The sequence below is a fragment of the Asterias rubens genome, chromosome 7 (assembly GCF_902459465.1).
Source record: "Asterias rubens chromosome 7, eAstRub1.3, whole genome shotgun sequence".
NCBI classification, from domain to species: domain Eukaryota; kingdom Metazoa; phylum Echinodermata; class Asteroidea; order Forcipulatida; family Asteriidae; genus Asterias; species Asterias rubens.
This window is the reverse complement of record NC_047068.1, coordinates 15,160,832-15,180,526: the sequence shown is the minus strand read 5'-3', so window position 1 is coordinate 15,180,526 and position 19,695 is coordinate 15,160,832. Positions and strand designations below refer to the sequence as shown.

Genomic DNA, 19,695 nt, shown 5'->3' with positions numbered 1-19,695 from the left:
AAAACTTCTTTTTTTAAAGACAATATTTTCTTCCATCTCACAGTTTCAACTACACTATTCAACCAACTGGGGCCGGGTAAATTTAAGCGAATCTGGTGGCCATGTTTTAGTGGAAAAAGGGGAAAATGTTTAATTCATGTGTTGCCTGGTTTTTTGTGTGCAGTTTTCATCAGGCTTGTTTCAGTTGTGGTAAAGCAATGAGTGATTTGTGGGGGGGGGGGGGGGGTGTGAATTCTTCGGATCTGTATTTTTCAAGCAATCCATGCATAACAAAGTTCATATATTTTTTTGTGACACAAAATAAGCTAAAATCCTTAAATGAAAATAATGCATGATTTAGGCTTTTCATTAGGCTAATTCTTTGTACCGGAATGTCAATATTATGACCAAATTGTTCTGAGCCGTTCAATTATATTTGACCTTTCATCCTTTGGGGGAGGTCATGCACCAGCTACCGCATGTGAAATTCCTGAAAGTATCCTTGACTTCTGTACCTTTCCAGGAAGCACTACGGTCAGGAAACTATGAATAATATCACCCTAGAGAAAAAAACAAAAAACAAACTGAATAAACAGTTAGCATCCCTTCATTTATGTCCAGGTTTCATTTACGTAAAGTGAAAGTCGAAGGCAAGGTTACATTTCTGAGTACCAGTTGGAAAAAAACCCAAAACTGAATAAACAGTTAGCGCCCTTCATTTATGTCCAGGTTTCATTTAAATGTAAAGTGAAAGTCGAAGGCAAGGTTACATGTCTGAGTAGGCCTACAGGTTGGTTTTTGCCCTTACACTGATGTGTATTAGAGGGTTTTGGTACTTTTTGTATAACACAAAACACAAACGATCCACAGATTTACATTAAACTTTATTATACGGTTTTTAAAATAATGATGGTTGAAAGCTTCCCTTTAAATTTTACATGCGTTGCTGTAGTTTATGAGAAATGAGTAAAACAATTTTACAAAAATAGTTTTAGATTGTACAATGGATTTAAGCGACTCTCCTAAGAACATTGCTCTGGGATTTTTTTTGTTTTCTCTCTCAAAAACTAATGAAGCTGAAACTTCTGTAGGTAAATTAGGCTATATAACATTCCTCCTTATTCACAGTGAGTAGGGATTCATTTCATGGCCATAAACTTGATCTAAAAAAGATATTAAACCCCTTGAAGCACTGTATGCTCAGTACTTTCCCCTGAGTCATTGTTTGTCAGTTTTCATTGATTAAAAATAAATACCAGTATCTTCTTCATTTTAATTCATTTATGGAAGAATCTGAAAAATTATATTACTTTATAAAATGGCAGCACTTAAGGACTACCTAATTACGTTAAAAACAAAACCTGCATTAGCTTTCAAGGCACCAAGTACTTCATCAGATGTAAAGATGAAGTGGTTGTTGCTATGAAAGCTTACGCAATCTTCTATGTAATTAGTCAGTCTTTAAGTGCAACCATTACCTTCCTTGTTTTATCTATCAGCCTATCACAGCTATTATTTATAAACTGTTTATATTTTTTTTATTTCATCAAAACTTATTACAAAGACTCTCATTGAAAATAGTGAATGATTGTCTCTAGTGTACAATTTTGTATACGATAAAAAGCACTTAACGACAAAGTGCTCATACATAACAAAACCCCCAAGATAAAAGGGCAAAGGACCAAGAATTACACAAAAGTACAATCTTATCCAGGTACTGTTTCTACACAGATCAGAAAAAAATTGCAGAACAATAAAAGTTAAAAACAAGTCACAGACAGGTCCCAAGGAACACCATTGTACATTTTATCAGCGAGCACAAAATCCATAAAATAACTTAAACGGCTTTTTGTTGTTTTCATCATTAATTAACGTGATGTTGCGAACACTTAGCCCATTCGATGAACTTACCAGCAGTTGGTTTGTGGGGTGTGTTCCGGGCTTGTATGATTCGTTTTTGAAAGGGCAAGGGTACCAAGGCATTTTCTTCTTGTGGTAAAGGGGAAATCTATGAGGAAATTGTAAGTTTCTACTTGAGCAATGATCATGGGCACATAGGTACATGTAATGACCAGGGGGCTTGGAGGCAATCACCTTTGTTGCCGTTGAAAACTGGTGCATGGAAATGAAAAGCAGCGATGTGTTTTCCCCCCATGTTTGATTCAGCTCTGAATTTGCCAGTTTGCATTCACCTGGCACAGCCCGTGTTTACAGGTGGTCTGTCTCCTCGGACTGCCTGACCTGGATGCTGATGTAAGCTGCGGGTACACTGGATGGAGGAGTTGTTATAAAAGCCTGGGGACTTCTCTAATAAATAAATCAATTATGTTATTGTCCAGGGAGATGGAGAAAATTGCAGATGCACAAAGATAAGTGACTTCTGTACTGTTCGGGTGATGGAGGGCAGTTTCTTTTGTTCTTTTATTAATGATTAAAAAAAAATACAAAATTGCACACAAAGGAGATCTTGAGGGGTAAATCAGGAAACAATCAGAAACCAGAGGTTGTTATAAAATTATGAAATGAGAAGAAAAGAAATCAATATATAACAGAGATTACATGTACATAGTTAACATCAAGGATTTCTGGTATAAAGAAAAGTACTATGAAAAGGACGTGCATTAATCACGTACATGTATCTTGTACATGTATATTATTACAGGATCAGGATGGCTCAGTGGTTTTTGTTTCCTGGAATCCCTCCTCCTGTTTTGAAGCGGGATCCACAAAGGATCCAGGGAAGGAAACCACTGACCAGCAATGATATTCTTCCTGCTTCAATTTTTTTTTTCCTTCAAATTATGTGCCTTTTGAAGACAACAGAAAAACTGTGGTTCAATAGCCTGAAAATTCTTTTCATTTATTCCTGCACCATATGAACAAGCAGGTCAGCCTTTTTGCATAAATAAATTCCTACTTTTTTGCAAGGACCAAAATATGCCTGCCACTGACCCAACCAGAGTGCACAGGTATACCTAATGTTTCTAAAGTAGTCTTCGCTTTACTAGCGCAGAAATATAGCGCTTTTACCCTGTGTAAGTGGAAATAATTGCAACTGTAAATGTGTTGAACTTCACACAGTAAACAGAGCCATGAAATTGGAACGTGATGTTGCAGTTTATGGGCTAAAAAAAATATATATTTTATTCGATTGGTGAACAGATTCACAGACCTGCTGTATGAGTACCTGCATTTTTATTTGATAGAAAAAATATTTTTATAGTGCTATATCTGCAGGCACATATTAAAGCAGTTTTTTAAAGACAGGAATACAAAGTTGTCAAAGGGGCCCAAGTTGGGTTTAGTGAATGGTTGAATAAAGTTGCCATTGGGGCTATTACATGTGGTTCTTGGACACAAGTGCCTCGACTTGGTCCCAAATGCACACTCTCACAACACCAGAGCTTGGGTCTAGTGTTGACAGCACAACCACGCCCATTCACAATTTATCAAGAAATTTGCCTTGTCATGGATATTATGTATTCAATTCTTAAATTCCACATACATTACGGAACATGTAACACAGAGATACCAACATACACGATTTGGGCGTAGCAAATACGATTTCGAGCCGTGAATACGACGCTACGATAATACTCAATAAAACACGCCAAACAAGCCGCCCAATATAATTTTATTAAATCGTACAATACATGCAAACAACTAATGAACTATTAAGTGGAAATAAAAAATAAGAAAAATATCAAAACAATTGTAACAGAAAAGAAAAAAAACACTTTTAATTTTAGAACGCAGTGTTGAATAATAGCGGCGAATTCACTCGAACAATGTACGTGTCTCGCCGTAATGATAATTGTTGCGTGCCCTCCCCCGCTGGCTGGCCGGCTGAGTGTGCATTTTTTACGCTAGTGCATTTCTGCAAGATCGTACCCTTTGATCTCTATTACACGATGGGGAATAGTGCACACGTGCGTGGGGAATGAGGTTGTGTGTGAGCTAACGTGTCACAGTAACCTCATTCCTCACGTATCCACTATTATTGTGCCCACGCTGGCTGTACATGTACTTCATCGAAGCTTGGCAAAAAAAGTACGAAATAATGGCGACAAAAAAAGGAGACCTTCTGAACAAAAATACCTTCAACTGAGTGGCCTGTGAGATCTAAGCTAGACAGTTTCCATGTTTTCGTACCAGTAATTGTAGCGCCGATGTCCAGACAATGCCCAAAATACGGACACGTATTTTTTGCCCAAATTCCGGACACGTTTTTTTTTTTTTTTTTTGTCTCTCCCAATAGCTTGTTGTTGCGTTTCTGATCATTAAAACAAAAACATTTAAGTAAGGCCACCCTTTTTTATGTTACATTTAAGTAAGGCCACCCTTTTTTATGTTACATTTATTTTTGAAACATAGTCAGAAGATGAGGGAAATCAGGGTTTTTTTCAAGTTTTTTTTCACTGGCCATTATAAACATTTGTAGCTGTTCTGTTGATGCATACAGGTAATTGTTATTTCACAACAATGCCTGAAAATGAGCTAATTAGCATTGTAGAGAGTAATAGAAAGATCGGTTTAGGGAGCCCAAGCTGCGCTCGCCCTTAACATTTGGGAGATGCTACTCTTTTTTAAAATTCAATGTTGGCATCTCTGTGTAACATTGCATCATGTCATCTTTTGCTATAGCAATATAGCTTTGAAAAGTATGTCACAATAATGCGTACAACAATCTACAATACGCAGTTTACTGTAAACAAAATAGTGTAATGCTGGCAAGTATACATGTAAACCAAATAGTGTAATGCGGACAAGTGTATATGTAAACAATTATGTGTAGTCCTACTGTATAAATCTTCCCCCAAAAAAATGTTGGTTTCTTTTTATGTACATAAATCCTGAATTCTGGCTTCTGTCATCCACAGATCGTAGGTGTGGATTACATTTACTTCATCCAGAAGAATTCTTTGAATTGGCGTGAGAGGACGCTGAAGATTGAGGCGTACAACGAGAGTTTCTCATCAAGGATTATTGTCATTGAAGGATGTACATATTTTGTAAGTATTTATTTTAACAATCAGCCTCCTTTTTGTGTACAACTATATGAGTTCAGTTGCCAGACGCAGTGATTCATACAAAGTTGACTTGGAAGACTATATGCTGTCTGCAGCCTGTATTGAGTGTCGTGTTGAAGTCATGGTCAAGCCATCTTCAGACTTGAATTTTTGGTAGCCAAGTCATTGGGGTATGGGGTCAAATCCCGGTCATGACATTTGTGTCCTTGACACTACACACAGGAGTAATCCTGTTTGGGGCGGTTTCTTTTGGTAGATTTATACATCAAAACCCGGTCGTGACATTTGTGTCCTTGACACTACACACAGGAGTAATCCTTTTTGGGGCGATTTCTTTTGGTAGATTTATACATGCCCTACATGTATTTATAAGTGTCCATTGTTTTATTTTTTGGAGTCGGGCACACAACTTCTCTGCTGTATTTCTATTTCTTTTTTGTTCATTTTAGTTCCCTTTAAAACTGAAAAACACTGTACACATTTCCGTGTCGCCTCTTTTGTGTGTGTAAAGTTTACACAATTGCACTTCCGATAAATCGAGAGATGCTTCCACTTTTGTACTGAGAGGGGACCAGTTGCTCTATGACTTGATGCGTCTTTTGACAGTGTGCTATGCGAAGTCTCTCAAAACGGATAAACCACAGGACTAATTATAATATCCAATATATTTGGATATTTCAAAGTCACTTTTCCCAGGGGTATTGATCAAGCAAGGCATTCTGGGTAAGAAAGAAAAATTACGCAGCGAGACTACACCCCTTTGAACGATGTTGCTTATTGTCTATTAATCTAGAGACCGTCTTGCATGTAGTACGACATTTCCTTGATGTTATATGCAGTGAGTCTGACAGATGCCAATTTACCCGTTGTGCCCAAAATATTCTGGCGTCAAAAGCTTCCACTTTGCTGCCCCCAAAATCTTGAACAATTTACCCTACAGTACCCGCAACTCTAATTCACTATTAACAGCTTTTTAAAACTCTCTCAAAACTCACTTTTCATTGATGTGTTTTGCTAATTCTGTTCCTTAATTTATTTTGCTTGTTGTTGTTTTAGCGCTGTGATAATGCTTCTCTGGTTATTAGGTAGATCGCTATACATAAACAATCCATGTAATAATTGTGATTATTAATATTTTTATATTATTATTTTTATAGCTGCATTATAAGTACTCTAGGGATGGTTTTTAGTTCACTTTGATTAAAAACAGATTCCATTAAATTGGTAGCAGCTGTAGGGGACTGCTTTATTGTTTGTATTTAAATAGAAGCGCAAATTGCGTTTTACTATTCAGTATGCTTTTGAGTTTTCAATCACAAAATGTCATGATAAATGGTTAATCAAAAGTGAAAACATGAAATAATTTGGCGTATTTTTTTATGTCAATTGTCCTTCACACAGTAGGGAAATTAAACTGGGCTTGGCTATATACTTTCAGTTTGTTAGCCACCATCCATTGCTGGGTATCTTTTTACCCAAGCAAATAATTGGAACAAAGCACATTTTGCATTGATTTGATCATGTGTTCGTCGCCTTTTGATTAGAATTCCATTCGTCCATGCGTCTTGTTATTGGTGTATAGCGATGGACTGAAGTGACTTTCCCTCTTATCGAATTAAAAAAAACATAGGTTGTATACCGTGCGCTTCAAATCAAATCAAAGAGCACCATCTCTTTCGTCGAGGAATCGAATTAACGATGCTCCACCGCACAAATGGAAGTGTTTAATTCGATTAACAATTTTACAAGGTGCAAGTTGGTTAGGGTCACCTTTTGTTGTAAGGAACGTAACGGCGTCGTGATGAGTGCTGTAATGATCGTTTGCCTTGACATCAATCTGGTGTTTGTTGATGGCGAGCTTTGCGTAACTGCACAGTTAATTGATGCAAATTTATGTTTGGTGCCTAATAGACTTTCTAATCTTTTCTTTCTGAATAGCATAACAAACACAAACGTGTACACGTACTGTTTAGAAGACAAACGATTTTAATTGTTTGTCTTAAAAAAGGCAAAATATACTTTTGGATTTTGGAACCATTTGATATTTTAATCCTATATAAACGTATGTCATACAATAAAACTAAGATGTGAAAATTTCAAAATGTTGTCGCATATTGAGATATCACCAAAAATCTGTCCAAGCTGTTGTCTCCTCGCAAGGAGAATTATCCACAATAAGAGTACACAATCTTAGAAACATTACTGCAGTAACGCTTAGAACTCAGATTTCAATATGCCTATAAGTATTGTCGTCCAATGAATCCGAATTTCTTGATCTGTGCAACTCATAATCATAGACGTTAGACCAATGTTTGAATGAGAGAGACTGGCTGCTGCCAGTGTGGCGTTTATCTCCCCTTTTGGGAGCTTTGCCGAGTTCTTTTGTTTGGAAAATCATCTAAACAAATAAACAAATCCTCAGGTTATAATCGCATGATATTTGGACCAGGAAGTCCAATGAATAACTTTTCATATGCTAACAAACAGTTGCCACTGCGCCTGAACTCGTAAACAATGCAATCAGTGTGTTTTGGACTTTGGTTATTCACAAAAATACACACCTAGTTGTTTATAGTTTTTATTATGACCTTTGCATTGGAAATGTATTGTACTCAAAGGCAAATATGTATCCTTCAAAAAAGATGAAAATTTCACATGTTAGTTTTGTTGTGTATATCTACCTTTATATGAAATGGTCCAAAAACCTATGTTCTCTACTTCATTTGAGAGCTCAGACATGTCTTGTTGCAGGTGTTTTGTTTTTCCTCTATTCAAAGGCATGAATTCAAAATCGAGGCAGCAAGCTTAAAAATTTCAGGCTCAACTTCACACAAGCCAAGATTGATCCTTAGATGTGCATCCAACTTAAGTGCCAAACAAAGTGTAATGTCACAATACAAATCACTATGGTGATAATGACAACTCATCTTTTCAGATGAAATCTTAGTGTTTTGTGAAATCAAGCCCACTGGGCTCTTTGGTGCACTCACTGTGAACAACAATTATTAAAAAGAAAACCTCAAAACAAACTATTTAATGGCCTGACATTTTGATCCTAGCAGAGTCTTTCTTACTAAGATCTTTATCACCTAGGGAGATAAGGTCTATAATAAGGGGTAGTTGATGAGGTCCTGAACAACCGACTGGGTCTTGGCAATGATGATGGACCAAGCCAATCAAACAGCGTTTATGACCAAGGCCTGATTTCAAAGAGCTCCTTACATGTAATGGATTGTACAATGTACACTGGATACCAGTATGTACTGATTGCATTGCGCGTAAATTAGCGCCAGTGTAAGCTAGTGAAAGGCAACATGCGTATGACTATGAGTACGGAACATGTGTTTACAACTCCAGAAGTCTTTATCAGCCATTTTAAAATCAGTTTAATCGGTCTTGTAACCGCCTTTCATAGCACTGCCTGAACAAACTGGGGTATTTGAGTTGTAACTAACGGTTATTTTCAGAACCACCCCAACTCATTGAGAGATATTTATTACATGGTGTTATTGCAAACTGTTTCGTGTGTATTTATGTAGTTTAATACTGTCCAAGTGGGTGAGCAAGGAGGGAATCGAAAAGCTGCACAATAAGAGCTGACAGTCTCTGATAAGCTAAAATAGAGCTCAACACAATCATGAGACAGACTAAACCTAAACAAAAAATACCATCAAGTCCAGGTCCTATAAATACCATGGACAGGCATTTTTCAATAATAAAAAAACGTCCCAGTTTACGTCAGCGTCAAATATACTTTATTGGTTTAACGGGATTGAGAGAGTGGGTGGCGAGGAGAGCAAGATAAGCAGTCGAAGAAGCTGTCTCTTGTAAACCTCAAGATTATCACGGGCCGCATTCTTGCCCGGAAATGAATTTCCATGAGCTGGGAGGTATTCCTGCAACGATGTCCCAAATCTTGGAGGGGAGATTTATGTTATTCGGTTTGCAATCTGCACGTGTTTGTGCAGTTGTTCTTGCGAGCTCGCTGGATTCTCACAATTTGGATGTTGGTTGATGAGCTCGGAGATTGGAGAGATCGATCATGATTCAAGGGGCGAGTGGTGGAACATAGTTTGGTTCAGTGGGTTTTAAACTTTGACATTATAACAGACAAGAACTGCAATCTAACGTAGGCATCGTGTGCTTCAAGTGGAGAGAGAGAGAGGTGTCAGGAATATGGGAATTTAAATGGAATTTATCCACTCGAACAACAACAAACAATTCATGCAAAATGAATTTATTGTTGCATTGGTGTTAGGGTACACAAACAGTTTATTCTTTTATCCCCCGATGTTAAAATCGTTGCGGTGCTTGGTGCTAACACAGATGATTCAAACTGCCTCTAGCCTGGGCCCAATTTCATAAAGCCTGTATGCACACAAATTTGAAATTTCTTCCTTAATAAAATTAAAAACAGGCTTATCAACCAAATTTCCACGTGATTTTCAAGGTAAGCAAACAACAGCTGAATGCCAGTTAGTAGCAAGCAATATGCGACAAATTAAAATTTCGTTGGTAATCTTGTTTTTATCAAGGAAGAAATTTCATGCTATGCAAAGTTCTGTGCTGACAGGCTTTATGAAATTGGTCCCAGCTCTAGCAACGCAAAGATCGTGAGTTTGAATTCTTCCTGAGTGATTTTTTTCACAGAACTTTGAAAAGTAAAGAGTAAATACAATCAATGTACAATGTAAGAGTAGAAACAAATTATACAGCCCTAAATGCATGTTACTACATACCCAGTGAAACTTTGTTCAGTTGTTTTCTCTGTCGTATCCCCACCTTTCTGCCTTTACAACACGTGGCAAAGGTTTCTCTTAAAAACAAGTTCTGCATTTATTTCCATCCCCTGTCTGGACGTTTTTACCGACCGAAAGTGTCCCCCGAAGTTAATTTGGATTTGACATCACACTCGGCCCACAGATCCCCCTCCAAATTCATTCCAGGATTTCCAGCCTGTTTTTCTGTTAGTGTTAAGTGCTCCTCGCTCACCCACTTTCTATCTGTCTCAATCACTAAACCAACAATGGTGCTGCCCAGGTTTACTCAACTCCGGTGTATTCTGCTGTTTTGTGCACTCAACATTTATTCAGCGAAAAAACAAATGTCACCGCGCTAGTCTTTTATTATTACGTTCTGGATGTTATTGCATGTTGGTGTGTACATTGTGAATGTAGTTTAAGAGTATATTTGAAAATATTTGATTTAGTATGTTATTGTTATTCAGTGTGTTAATCCAAGCTTGTTCTGATTTTACATGCGCTTTATTCAGCATTTGTTCAACGAAAACCAAATGTCACCGCGCTTGTCTTTCTTATTCCATTCTGAATGTTATTGTATTTTGGTGTGTACGTTGTAAATATAATGAGTATATTTGAAGGTATGTTATTGGGTGATGTTTAACCTATAAAGACCTACCTGGTCACACTGGCCATGATAACAAGAAAAAAACGAGAACTTTAACAAAGCACGTCCTCGATTGGTTGAATAAGCATGCTCGTATTCTGCGTGGAGCAATTCAACCAATAGAATGCGTTCTCTTTGCGTCGTGATCGTTATCGTTTTTGTTACCGCTGCAGTGTAACTGGCCCTTTACTGGTACAACTTTTATGCACTTTTTATTTTAGTGATAAATTGACCATATCAATCAATTAATCATAAATAATTGGTATTATATAGGCCTATGGTTATATTATTTGTTTACTCTTTTTTCTGCAAATAGTGAAAAATGGAAAAAATAAGGTTACAGTAGCACCCTCAAGAAAATTCCCAATCGGAAAACTGTGTAGTTGTGCGTTCATATCAGTGTAGATGCGTGTAGCACATAATTCACTATTTGGTGCTTAAGTGGTTTTGGCATTCAGACATTACAAGATAATTGAAGAAGATTTCACACACGAACAACGCATGGTATCCTTGAGTGTTTTTACTTTGAATCAAATAAGTAGCTGAAGATTTGTTTCCCAACTCCTCAAAGAGTTATCAGTTGTCCGGTTAAAGGGAGGGTATACTTTTGGTAATTGTCAAAGAGGAGGTATCCTCACTTGCTGTACCCCAACATTAAATAAACAACAAACCAGAATGGTTAAAGACACTGGACACTCTCACTTGGTGTATCTCAACATGTGCATAAAATAACAAGCCTGTACAAATTTTAGCTCAATTGGCATGATTGGTCGTCGAAGTTGCGAGATAACAATGAAAGAAAAAATACCCTTATCGCACCATTATCACACGAAGTTGTGTGCTTTCAGACGCTTGATTTCGAAACCTCAAAATCTAATTCTGAGGTCTCGCAATCAAATTCATGGAAAATTACTTCTTTCTCGAAAACTACGTTACTTTAGAGGGAGCCGTTTTTTTACAATGTTTTATACTATCAACCTCTCCCAATTACTTGTTACCAAGTAAGGTTTTATGCTAATAAATATTTCGAGTAATTACCAATAGTGTCCACTGCCCTGCTCAATTGGTAATCAAAGTTGCCAGAAAATAATGAAAGAAAGAAACGCCCTTGTTGGATAGACTTGTGTGCTTTCAGATACCAGAGAAAGGCTTTTATGCATGAAGCCTATAGATCTATGATAACCACTTTCTCTAAACTACATTACTTGTCTCACGATGTTTTTCAACAGATCTCCAATGCTCTAACTCATTTTTATGGTCATTAATATTTGGAGTATCTACCCAAAGTGTACCCTCCGTTTAATTCAATAATTCTTCTCCTCGAAAAAAATTGCTGACACAGTTTTAAGCATGCATTCAACTGTTTCTTCTTGAATACATTAAGACTTGAAAGAAGAGATTGATCTCTTTTGTCTTTCATATTTCAAAGGTCTACTTCAATACTCAACAGAATGAAAGATCTTTACCAGACCTAAAGTCAACACTTGAACATAATCTGATTTTATATTACACAGTGTGGCATTGTTATTCAATTAAAAAACACACATTGTTTAGTCTTGATTTACTGGCCTGACGCTAAAATCACTGGCCTCTGGCCTGCAGTCCAGTGTCAAATTATGAGCCCTGTGTGTGTACTAGATCACCTTGAGTATCATTTCACCACCTTCATCACCGTGGCTGATCCACTGTGCAAGGTTGTAAACATGGTGGTCCCATCAAGTCGTATTATGCAGTCCTTGTAAGTAATGAAGGCAATCAGTAATTTTATTTTAAAAAAGATGAGCAAAATTATAATGAGTGTTTTATACAACACACCGGATCCCGCGGCTTTTATGTCCCAACTGAAGGACAAAGCAATATACATGTAAGTACAGTTGACCGCTGAGCCATGGCACAATGCTGAAAATATCATTCAAAAAATATATATAAATATTTGTGTTTCCAATTACGGATCTTCATGGACATAATAGTTTCGGATTTTCGGCGATATCTCAAAAACGCGACCACCCTTTGAATTAAATTTTCACAGGCTAGTTTTGTTTTACGTATCTACATTTATATAGGGTATCAATCAAACGGGTATACTTTCCCTTTAAAAATAAAGAATTTGTTGAATTCACACCAGGGGTCTTACAATTGAAATGTCTAATTTCCTCTCGGAAAACACTTCATGTCCACTTCAACCCCACGCCGCAGGCCACAGCCAAATAAAGTACTTCACTAAATTTGAATAATTATTGCAGATATTGTAGACTAAGTGCCGGAGCCTAATTTAATTTGCAAGTCACTTTAGTTGCAATCCTATACAGCACTTGCTTTCGTGGTTCCCCCCTGTGTGTACGCGAATCCCGAACAGCATATTGTGTGCAGAGGGAGAGAGGGGGGGGGGGGGGGGGGGGGTGGGCGGTCTGTGATCCAAGCACCAAAGAAACATTGGGTGAGGTTTACATGCAAAAAGCAATCCTAGACAATTATATTGTGTGAGGAGATAATTCAGGGATGGGTTACAGAGTTTTTATGGAGTTTGTGCTCTATTTACATACCCAATTACATGGTTCTGTTTACCGCCAAATTATGCACTTTCAATCTCCATTCTCCACTTACTGTGCAAGCGCGGATTGTTTTTTTGCGCTGGCCATGTAAGCAAAGAATGCCTAGTAACATGGAGTACGCACGCTCACAAGCAAAACCTTGCTGCTAACCTTAGAAACCAAATTGTACAATTGTTGTACATTCAATTCTACACTAAATTGTTCCAGGCTGGGAATTTCATCTTAAGAAAGGGCAGGGCCATTTTCATTTGCAATCGGCATAGTTGGGGAAATCTACGGGAACATAATGAAGGGGCACCAACGCGAAGAGCACGCACCAAAAAGCGTGGCACCCGTGTAATTCTAGACCTGATGTATCAATTAAACCCCACCCACAATAGCGTCTAGATTTAAAAAGATAAGACCAGTGGAGGGAACTGTTTTCCCTAGTGTGTGCTGCGTATTTAACGTTGTGTGTAGATGATAATATTAAAAATAACAGTCAGTATTTTTCATGCGAGGTACATGTACATGTTTTTTCTTTGCGAGTCTAATGACAGATCAAGTTTACATTCAAATTTTCACAGGTTTGTTATTTCATACATGTACATGTACACGTATATGTTGGGTTTCATGACGTGTGGATAGTGGTCTTAAACAGGAAACGTTTTTCTTGTGCTTTAGATACCATTTGAATGCACATCAAATCTTGTCATAAAAAATAGAGATTTGCCGCTAAGCATTCCCCTAGAGTAAAGCAGGTTTTAATGTCATACCGGCCTTGTCTGTGTACCTCCTGCCCTGATCATTCCCGAGGAAAGAAAAGTAGTTTTTTTTTTTTAAACACCCCTTTAGACTGTCTCTCCTCCTACGGCACTCTTGACTTCACAATCAGAGTACGTGTTCAAGTACCAAACCTTGCAACAAACGTTATAACTTCAGCAACAGCAAGCACTCCTCTCCACTGGTTAGAGACTGTTGGTTCTCGACAACATCCCTCCCCCCCGCGTCAGGTTGCCCCCCCCCCCCCCACAGCCCATCAGATTTACATATCAATCGTCTAGCGCATATAGCGCTGACACACTTTCTTCCCTTTTTATACAAGCAAAGGAGAGATAGGGTAGCCCGCTGAAACGCGGTGACACTTGCCCTGGGGGCCCCTTCGTAAAGGGAGGATGCAACATAGACATTGTAGTATGGATGTAAAACTACAGTCAACCCTCATTATTTAGAGTCATTGTTATAAGAAGGTTCTGCTGATAAAGATTACATTCTAAAGTCCTGAATCTCTCATTTCTGTTTTGTGTTTTCTTTGGCTTGCTGTCCTCTTATATTTTAACAACGTTCAGGCCAGTCCCAAAGAGGTGACTGTTTATTGAAAACCAAGCAAAAAATTGACATGTGTGTACAATCCTCCTGTTTTAGAGAACCAATATTTCAGTTTGAGGACTAACTAATATTTCAGTATGAGGACTAACTAATATTTCAGTATGGGGACTTTTTTTGTTAAAGAGGTAGTTTGGCCAGTCCCGAGATGCGGCTGTATATTGAAAACCGAACAAAAAATATTTTCTCATCTGAAATTCGAGACAACCCCCCCCCCCTGACCTCTGTTGTACAGTCCTTTATGAAACGTCTTGTCAAATACACATCTTTCGTCGCCCGCCAGCGCCGATTGACAAACGGGAATATAGATTGCTTATCATCACTGACGATAGAGACTCTCCTCCATGGGTAGCTCTCTGGGAAAAGATAATATTGATTTCTCTAGACATGTTATCACCTTAATTAAAAGAGGAACCCCGAGGGGTGAGGGACGCGGCTAGGAACCATGTCACTCTATCAAGACGATTTGCTTCGTATTTACCTTTGGACGCTACCTGTTTTTGTTTCAATTAATTAAGACACAAGTCCCCGGCCTCCCACGTACTATCATTGCTTAGGATACAGTACGGGAGAACCTGTGCTACCTTTGTAAGTGTTCCTTGTCAGCGAATGATTTTTCTTGTATCGTATAGCAGAGCAAAAATTATACACAAATAGTATCAATTGCTACTCAAAAATCACCAATTGCTAGTTAGCCTTGGCGACTTGTGTGACTAGTTTCAAAGTCGGGACTATTGATTGCGTACATGTAGTTAAGTCGCGACTGCCATTTTTCAACTACTTAGTTAATTGTACCGCCACGAGTACTAAGAAAATAGTCAAGACTTACTGCTTAGTGAACCAAATGTGTCGCTCACGACTATTCACAACCTGATTTACTTGCGAAACACAATCAGACATCAGTGTCACAATCTTTCGATCCTGTCGTCGTGAATTTTTCTATATTGTGCCTGCAGCAAACAATATGCCGCAATGCCTCTTGGGAATTAAAATTAGTCGCGTCTAGTGTCGAAGTCGCGTCTATTTGACGTGTGAATAGTCTAGTAGTAATTTTAACCGGTCGCCCAGGCTTATTTGCAACTAAATATTGACATTCATCGTGTTGTTGTGCTACTCAAAAATTGCTGGACGAAAGTTCCCTGGTTGTATTATGTATATGTTGCTCGTCTGTGTGGCTGAGTGGTCAGACAACGGGATTTGCTTGGCTAGCGACCAAGTGGAGTATTTCTTAGCCAAGGGGTTGACATACAGATGTGTTTTCCTACCTGCATGATTCTAAAGTAAAGTACATCCTGTCTTTATTTTTGTGTGATGCGTTGAGTGAGTTCACCAGACCAAATGTAATGTACATTAATGCCTGATTTACTTTCTCTTAGACTGAGCATAGAGTAAGGACCTGAGCAGACGTACATGTAAACAGTCCGAGCATTGCTTCAGCGCTGTTATGGTCCCTCAGAAGGCTACCAGACTATGTTTTTTTGAGTAGCCCTGGTTTTGAGCCTCGCTATCATTGGCAGCGCGCCGTATCGATACCTGTCTTCACTATCCCCTAGTGGGGATGCGCTGAAAAACAAAGCTGATTTAAATGTTCTGCGGTGAAAAATTTAATCAATTTATCAAAGGAAATCCTTTCTCAAAATAGTTAATACTCTGTCCAGTGTTTCTCACCAAGTGAGTTTTTATGGTCATTAACTTAGCAATCTATGACCCTACACTTAATAGCAAATTTTTGTATAGCGTTTTGGGTGCTAAACGCGGGTATGCATTCACCGACTGTACACAATGTACTTTCAGGCGTAAAACTGCCTCAAAGTGACGTTAATGACGAACAGAGCTTTTTCCCTGTATTCTGTCTTTTGAAATTCCATGACCTTGAGCACATGTGTGGCAACAAAACAAAAACAAATTAAATTTCCCTTCCAGCACACGTTTCTAAATGTGTTTTTATCCTTCAGTAGTTCTGGAATTTCATCTTTTAGAGGGCAAGGTCATTTTCATTTTGCAAAGGGCACTTTCATCGGAAAATCTCAAAGTCTACTGAAAATCTTTGAAGGGGCACCAAGTCGAAGACCAGGGTAATGGAGGCCCGTGGCTCCAGGCCTGCATCGGTACACAAAGGAATCAAGCAAATGAATGGAATTTCTGCGCATTGACTGTAAAGAACAGGATAGTCTGTTTTTGATAGAGGCGTTGTGGGTGACGCTGCAACCTCATTTACCACTGCATGGATTGACACCATTAAGCCTTCCACATGTTAAAGATTTCATGCTTCATGGAGTATTTCATCACAACATCAAGTGTGATCTTGAAGGTTGAGTTCTGATTGGGTTGTGGGTTTTTTTTTTCGTTGGAATTTTGCAAAAGCATATCAACATTTCTTCAGAAGGTGACCCTGAACCCTACATTGAACCCCATTCTTGTAAGACTATAGACTGACATTTACCGCTGCGAGGAAACAATAACCAACAACATTTTGTAGGCCTGTACAATAGGTCAAGAGAAATGAGCTGGTTTTTCTTGGACAAAGCGTAGTCAGAATTGAAACACAGGTGAAAATGCATTAGAGAAAATTGAAAGTGGAAATTATATTTATAAGACATCAATCACTTTAGACCTCTTTTTATATGTAGGTCGGGGTTTTTGTGTGGGAGGGCTGGATTAACAACTAGTCTGTAACCTGGCCATGGCATACTGGTGAAGAGTGCTTTAAGATAATTAAACATGCTTCCACAGGAGTCAATTTGCTTTTAGGTTAATTAAAGGTGTTCCTAAAGTCATTGTGAAGGCTTGTTATCAAGTAGCAACCTACATGAGCAGTCTGCCACAGCCATGAAATAATATTTGATTTTTAACGATGGAAGCATTATTATGTAGGGTCACACAAAGTGTGGATGACTGGTCCTTGGCAATCACCAATGTTTAATTAAGCATTTCAGATATTGCAAGGGCATTTTCATTTTGCAAAGGGCACTTGAAAACCTTTGAAGGGGCACTTAGGCCAAGACCAGGGCACTGGAGGCAGTGGCCTCCGTGTAGTTCCAGGCCTGCGTCAGTACAACCACCAATGTTTGCCGAGTGCCTTGAAAATCCAACATTTCAGACATTGCTGTCTTATATTTCTAGAGCAGCCGGGTCTGCACCCCTACCTTTAACTGAACAAATGTTGACTTCAAATCTTGCTGTGTAGGACTGCTAATCTAAACTGTGGATCAGAAGCGAGGTTTTGATTTCCTCATCTAAGTGTCCCCTTAATGGGCACCCTGGCTAGAATCTACGCAACTGTCATATTGTTGACATGTGCTCGGAAGATCTCGGAAGACCCATATCTTATTCCCAAAAGTTCATGCTTAACCTCATTCTTGCAATACCAACCTTGTTTCCCCCTTCCCCGTTGGGGGAAATGATAATAAATATTTCATAAAAATGAAATGGATAAAGGGAAGCTGACTAGGAAATTTTGGATTAAATTTGTGGCTGAGAGGTTGAAAGGAAAAGTTACTGTAGGTTTTTTGAACCATTTGATTGTTTTAATTATATGTTGATGTACACAATAAAACTGACATCTGGAAATTTTGTTTCAAAAGGTGGTCGCCTTTTTTGAGAGTTGGGGTCATCGAAAGTTCCTGCCTGAACTTGGCCAATGCTTTCAGATAAAACTTGCTTTGTGTTAAATTTTTTAACTTAGAGTTAGGTCAATAGAACAGTTTCCAAGGGAACCAAGCAGTGTAGCTGTCGGGGCTTGGGGGGGGGGGGGTTGAGGAAATAGTGTACATTGCTAGTGTAGGGTAAAACACAACTTATTGTGATCTGATCCCAATCTCGATGTAAATTAACTATCCACTGATTCCATTTTTGTTTGCTTAAGGAGATTTACGAAATTGCGACCTGAGTGTACGACAGACATTGTGGAAACATGATGAACAATCAACAAAGATGTGACTCTCATGATTTCTAGTCACTCTTTTTTTTCACTCTCGGCAGCTTTTCAGTTATTTATAACATCCCCTTCAGACATGTCCATATAATCAGACATCGATGAACCTATTTCTGCAGAGGGGCACTCCGCTATTATATTACATCCCGACCTCACACATGCTCATTAGGTCATCTACATCACCGTTGCTATGGTGACCATATAATTATTCTCTGCTGAAAAAAAGTGCTTGGATTTACCTTCGGCCCCCCCCCCCCTTTTTTTATTTAGTGGCTGATGAAATGGACGGCGCGTTGCTGTTGTTGTTGTCGGAATTATTGGTAATTGCCAGCAGAGGACAGTTTGGTTGGGGAGAGGTTCAGCAGGGCTACTTGGGCCTTAACGTAGGACACGTAATAGCCTGGGCCAAACTTCAAAGAGCTGCTTACGTGTATGCATGTAAACTAGCTAAGCACAGCATAAGTATGTTTACCAGAATAAGGTTACCATCCAAACTATCATGACACTCGTACAATTTGTGACTGGTATATCCTGCACATTTCCGCTTAGTACTGGGCCGTGGATAAACAGTTTATTTCCAGTGTTTTCATGGTCATTAATCACTTTAGAAAGCCCCATTCATACTTCAGAGTGACTTCCAACGATTTACATTTTAATATCAAACAATTGAGTACGCAATGTTTTCTAATTGTGATGCGAGGAAATTCGCTCCGCTTTCGCAAGTTTGCGAGAAAAACTAACCCGGCCTTATGACTCCCCAATGTATTTTAATTGGATTTTGTTTTTAATTGGATGTGTGTACAAACAAACTTAATGTACTATGAGAGCCGAGTTGTAATTATGTTGGTTTATTGATCAAGGAATGCTTTAAATAGCGGCTTGATGTTATAAATATCGAGCCATCTGGAGTGTTTGTCTTTTTGTGACGCCAGAGAGTGTGTTGACATGGTTGATTAAAATGTCAAGCATGTATTCTGTTCTGTCAAAGCCCCCTTACTAACAAAAAATCATACAGTACTTTTTTGTTAGTGCTCATCATCGAACATTTATTTTATTAATTTTCACCCAAACATTATTAGATAAATTTGTGCTAATAATTTTTTTTATTTTTTTTTTTTTGGGGGGGGTGTAGTCTCTTCTACATTATTAATAAAATTTGTTCACATTTTTTCTCCAGAATAGTTCCATTTGTCGCTTCTCCCGTAAAGACACTGGACACTATTGGAAATTGTCAAAGACCAGTCTGCTCACTTGGTGTATCCTAACATACGCATAAAATAACAAACCTGTGAAAATTTGAGCTCAATCTGTCGTCGAAGTTGCGAGATAACAATGAAAGAAAAAACACCCTTGTCACACGAAGTTGTGTGCTTTCAGATGCTTAATTTCGAGACCTCAAATTCTAATTCTGAGGTCTCAAAATCAAATT

The 19,695-nt window shown here is 38.4% G+C and overlaps 1 protein-coding gene across 1 annotated transcript in view; it reads left to right on the top strand.

Moving 5' to 3' along the window:
* Positions 1 to 19,695, top strand: part of LOC117292541 (SEC14-like protein 5) — a 47,680-nt gene that overhangs the window by 6,033 nt on the left and 21,952 nt on the right. The window contains exon 3 of the mRNA XM_033774632.1: positions 4,860 to 4,991. Coding sequence (XP_033630523.1) covers positions 4,860 to 4,991 — 132 coding nt within the window. The remainder of the gene's footprint in view (positions 1 to 4,859; positions 4,992 to 19,695) is intronic.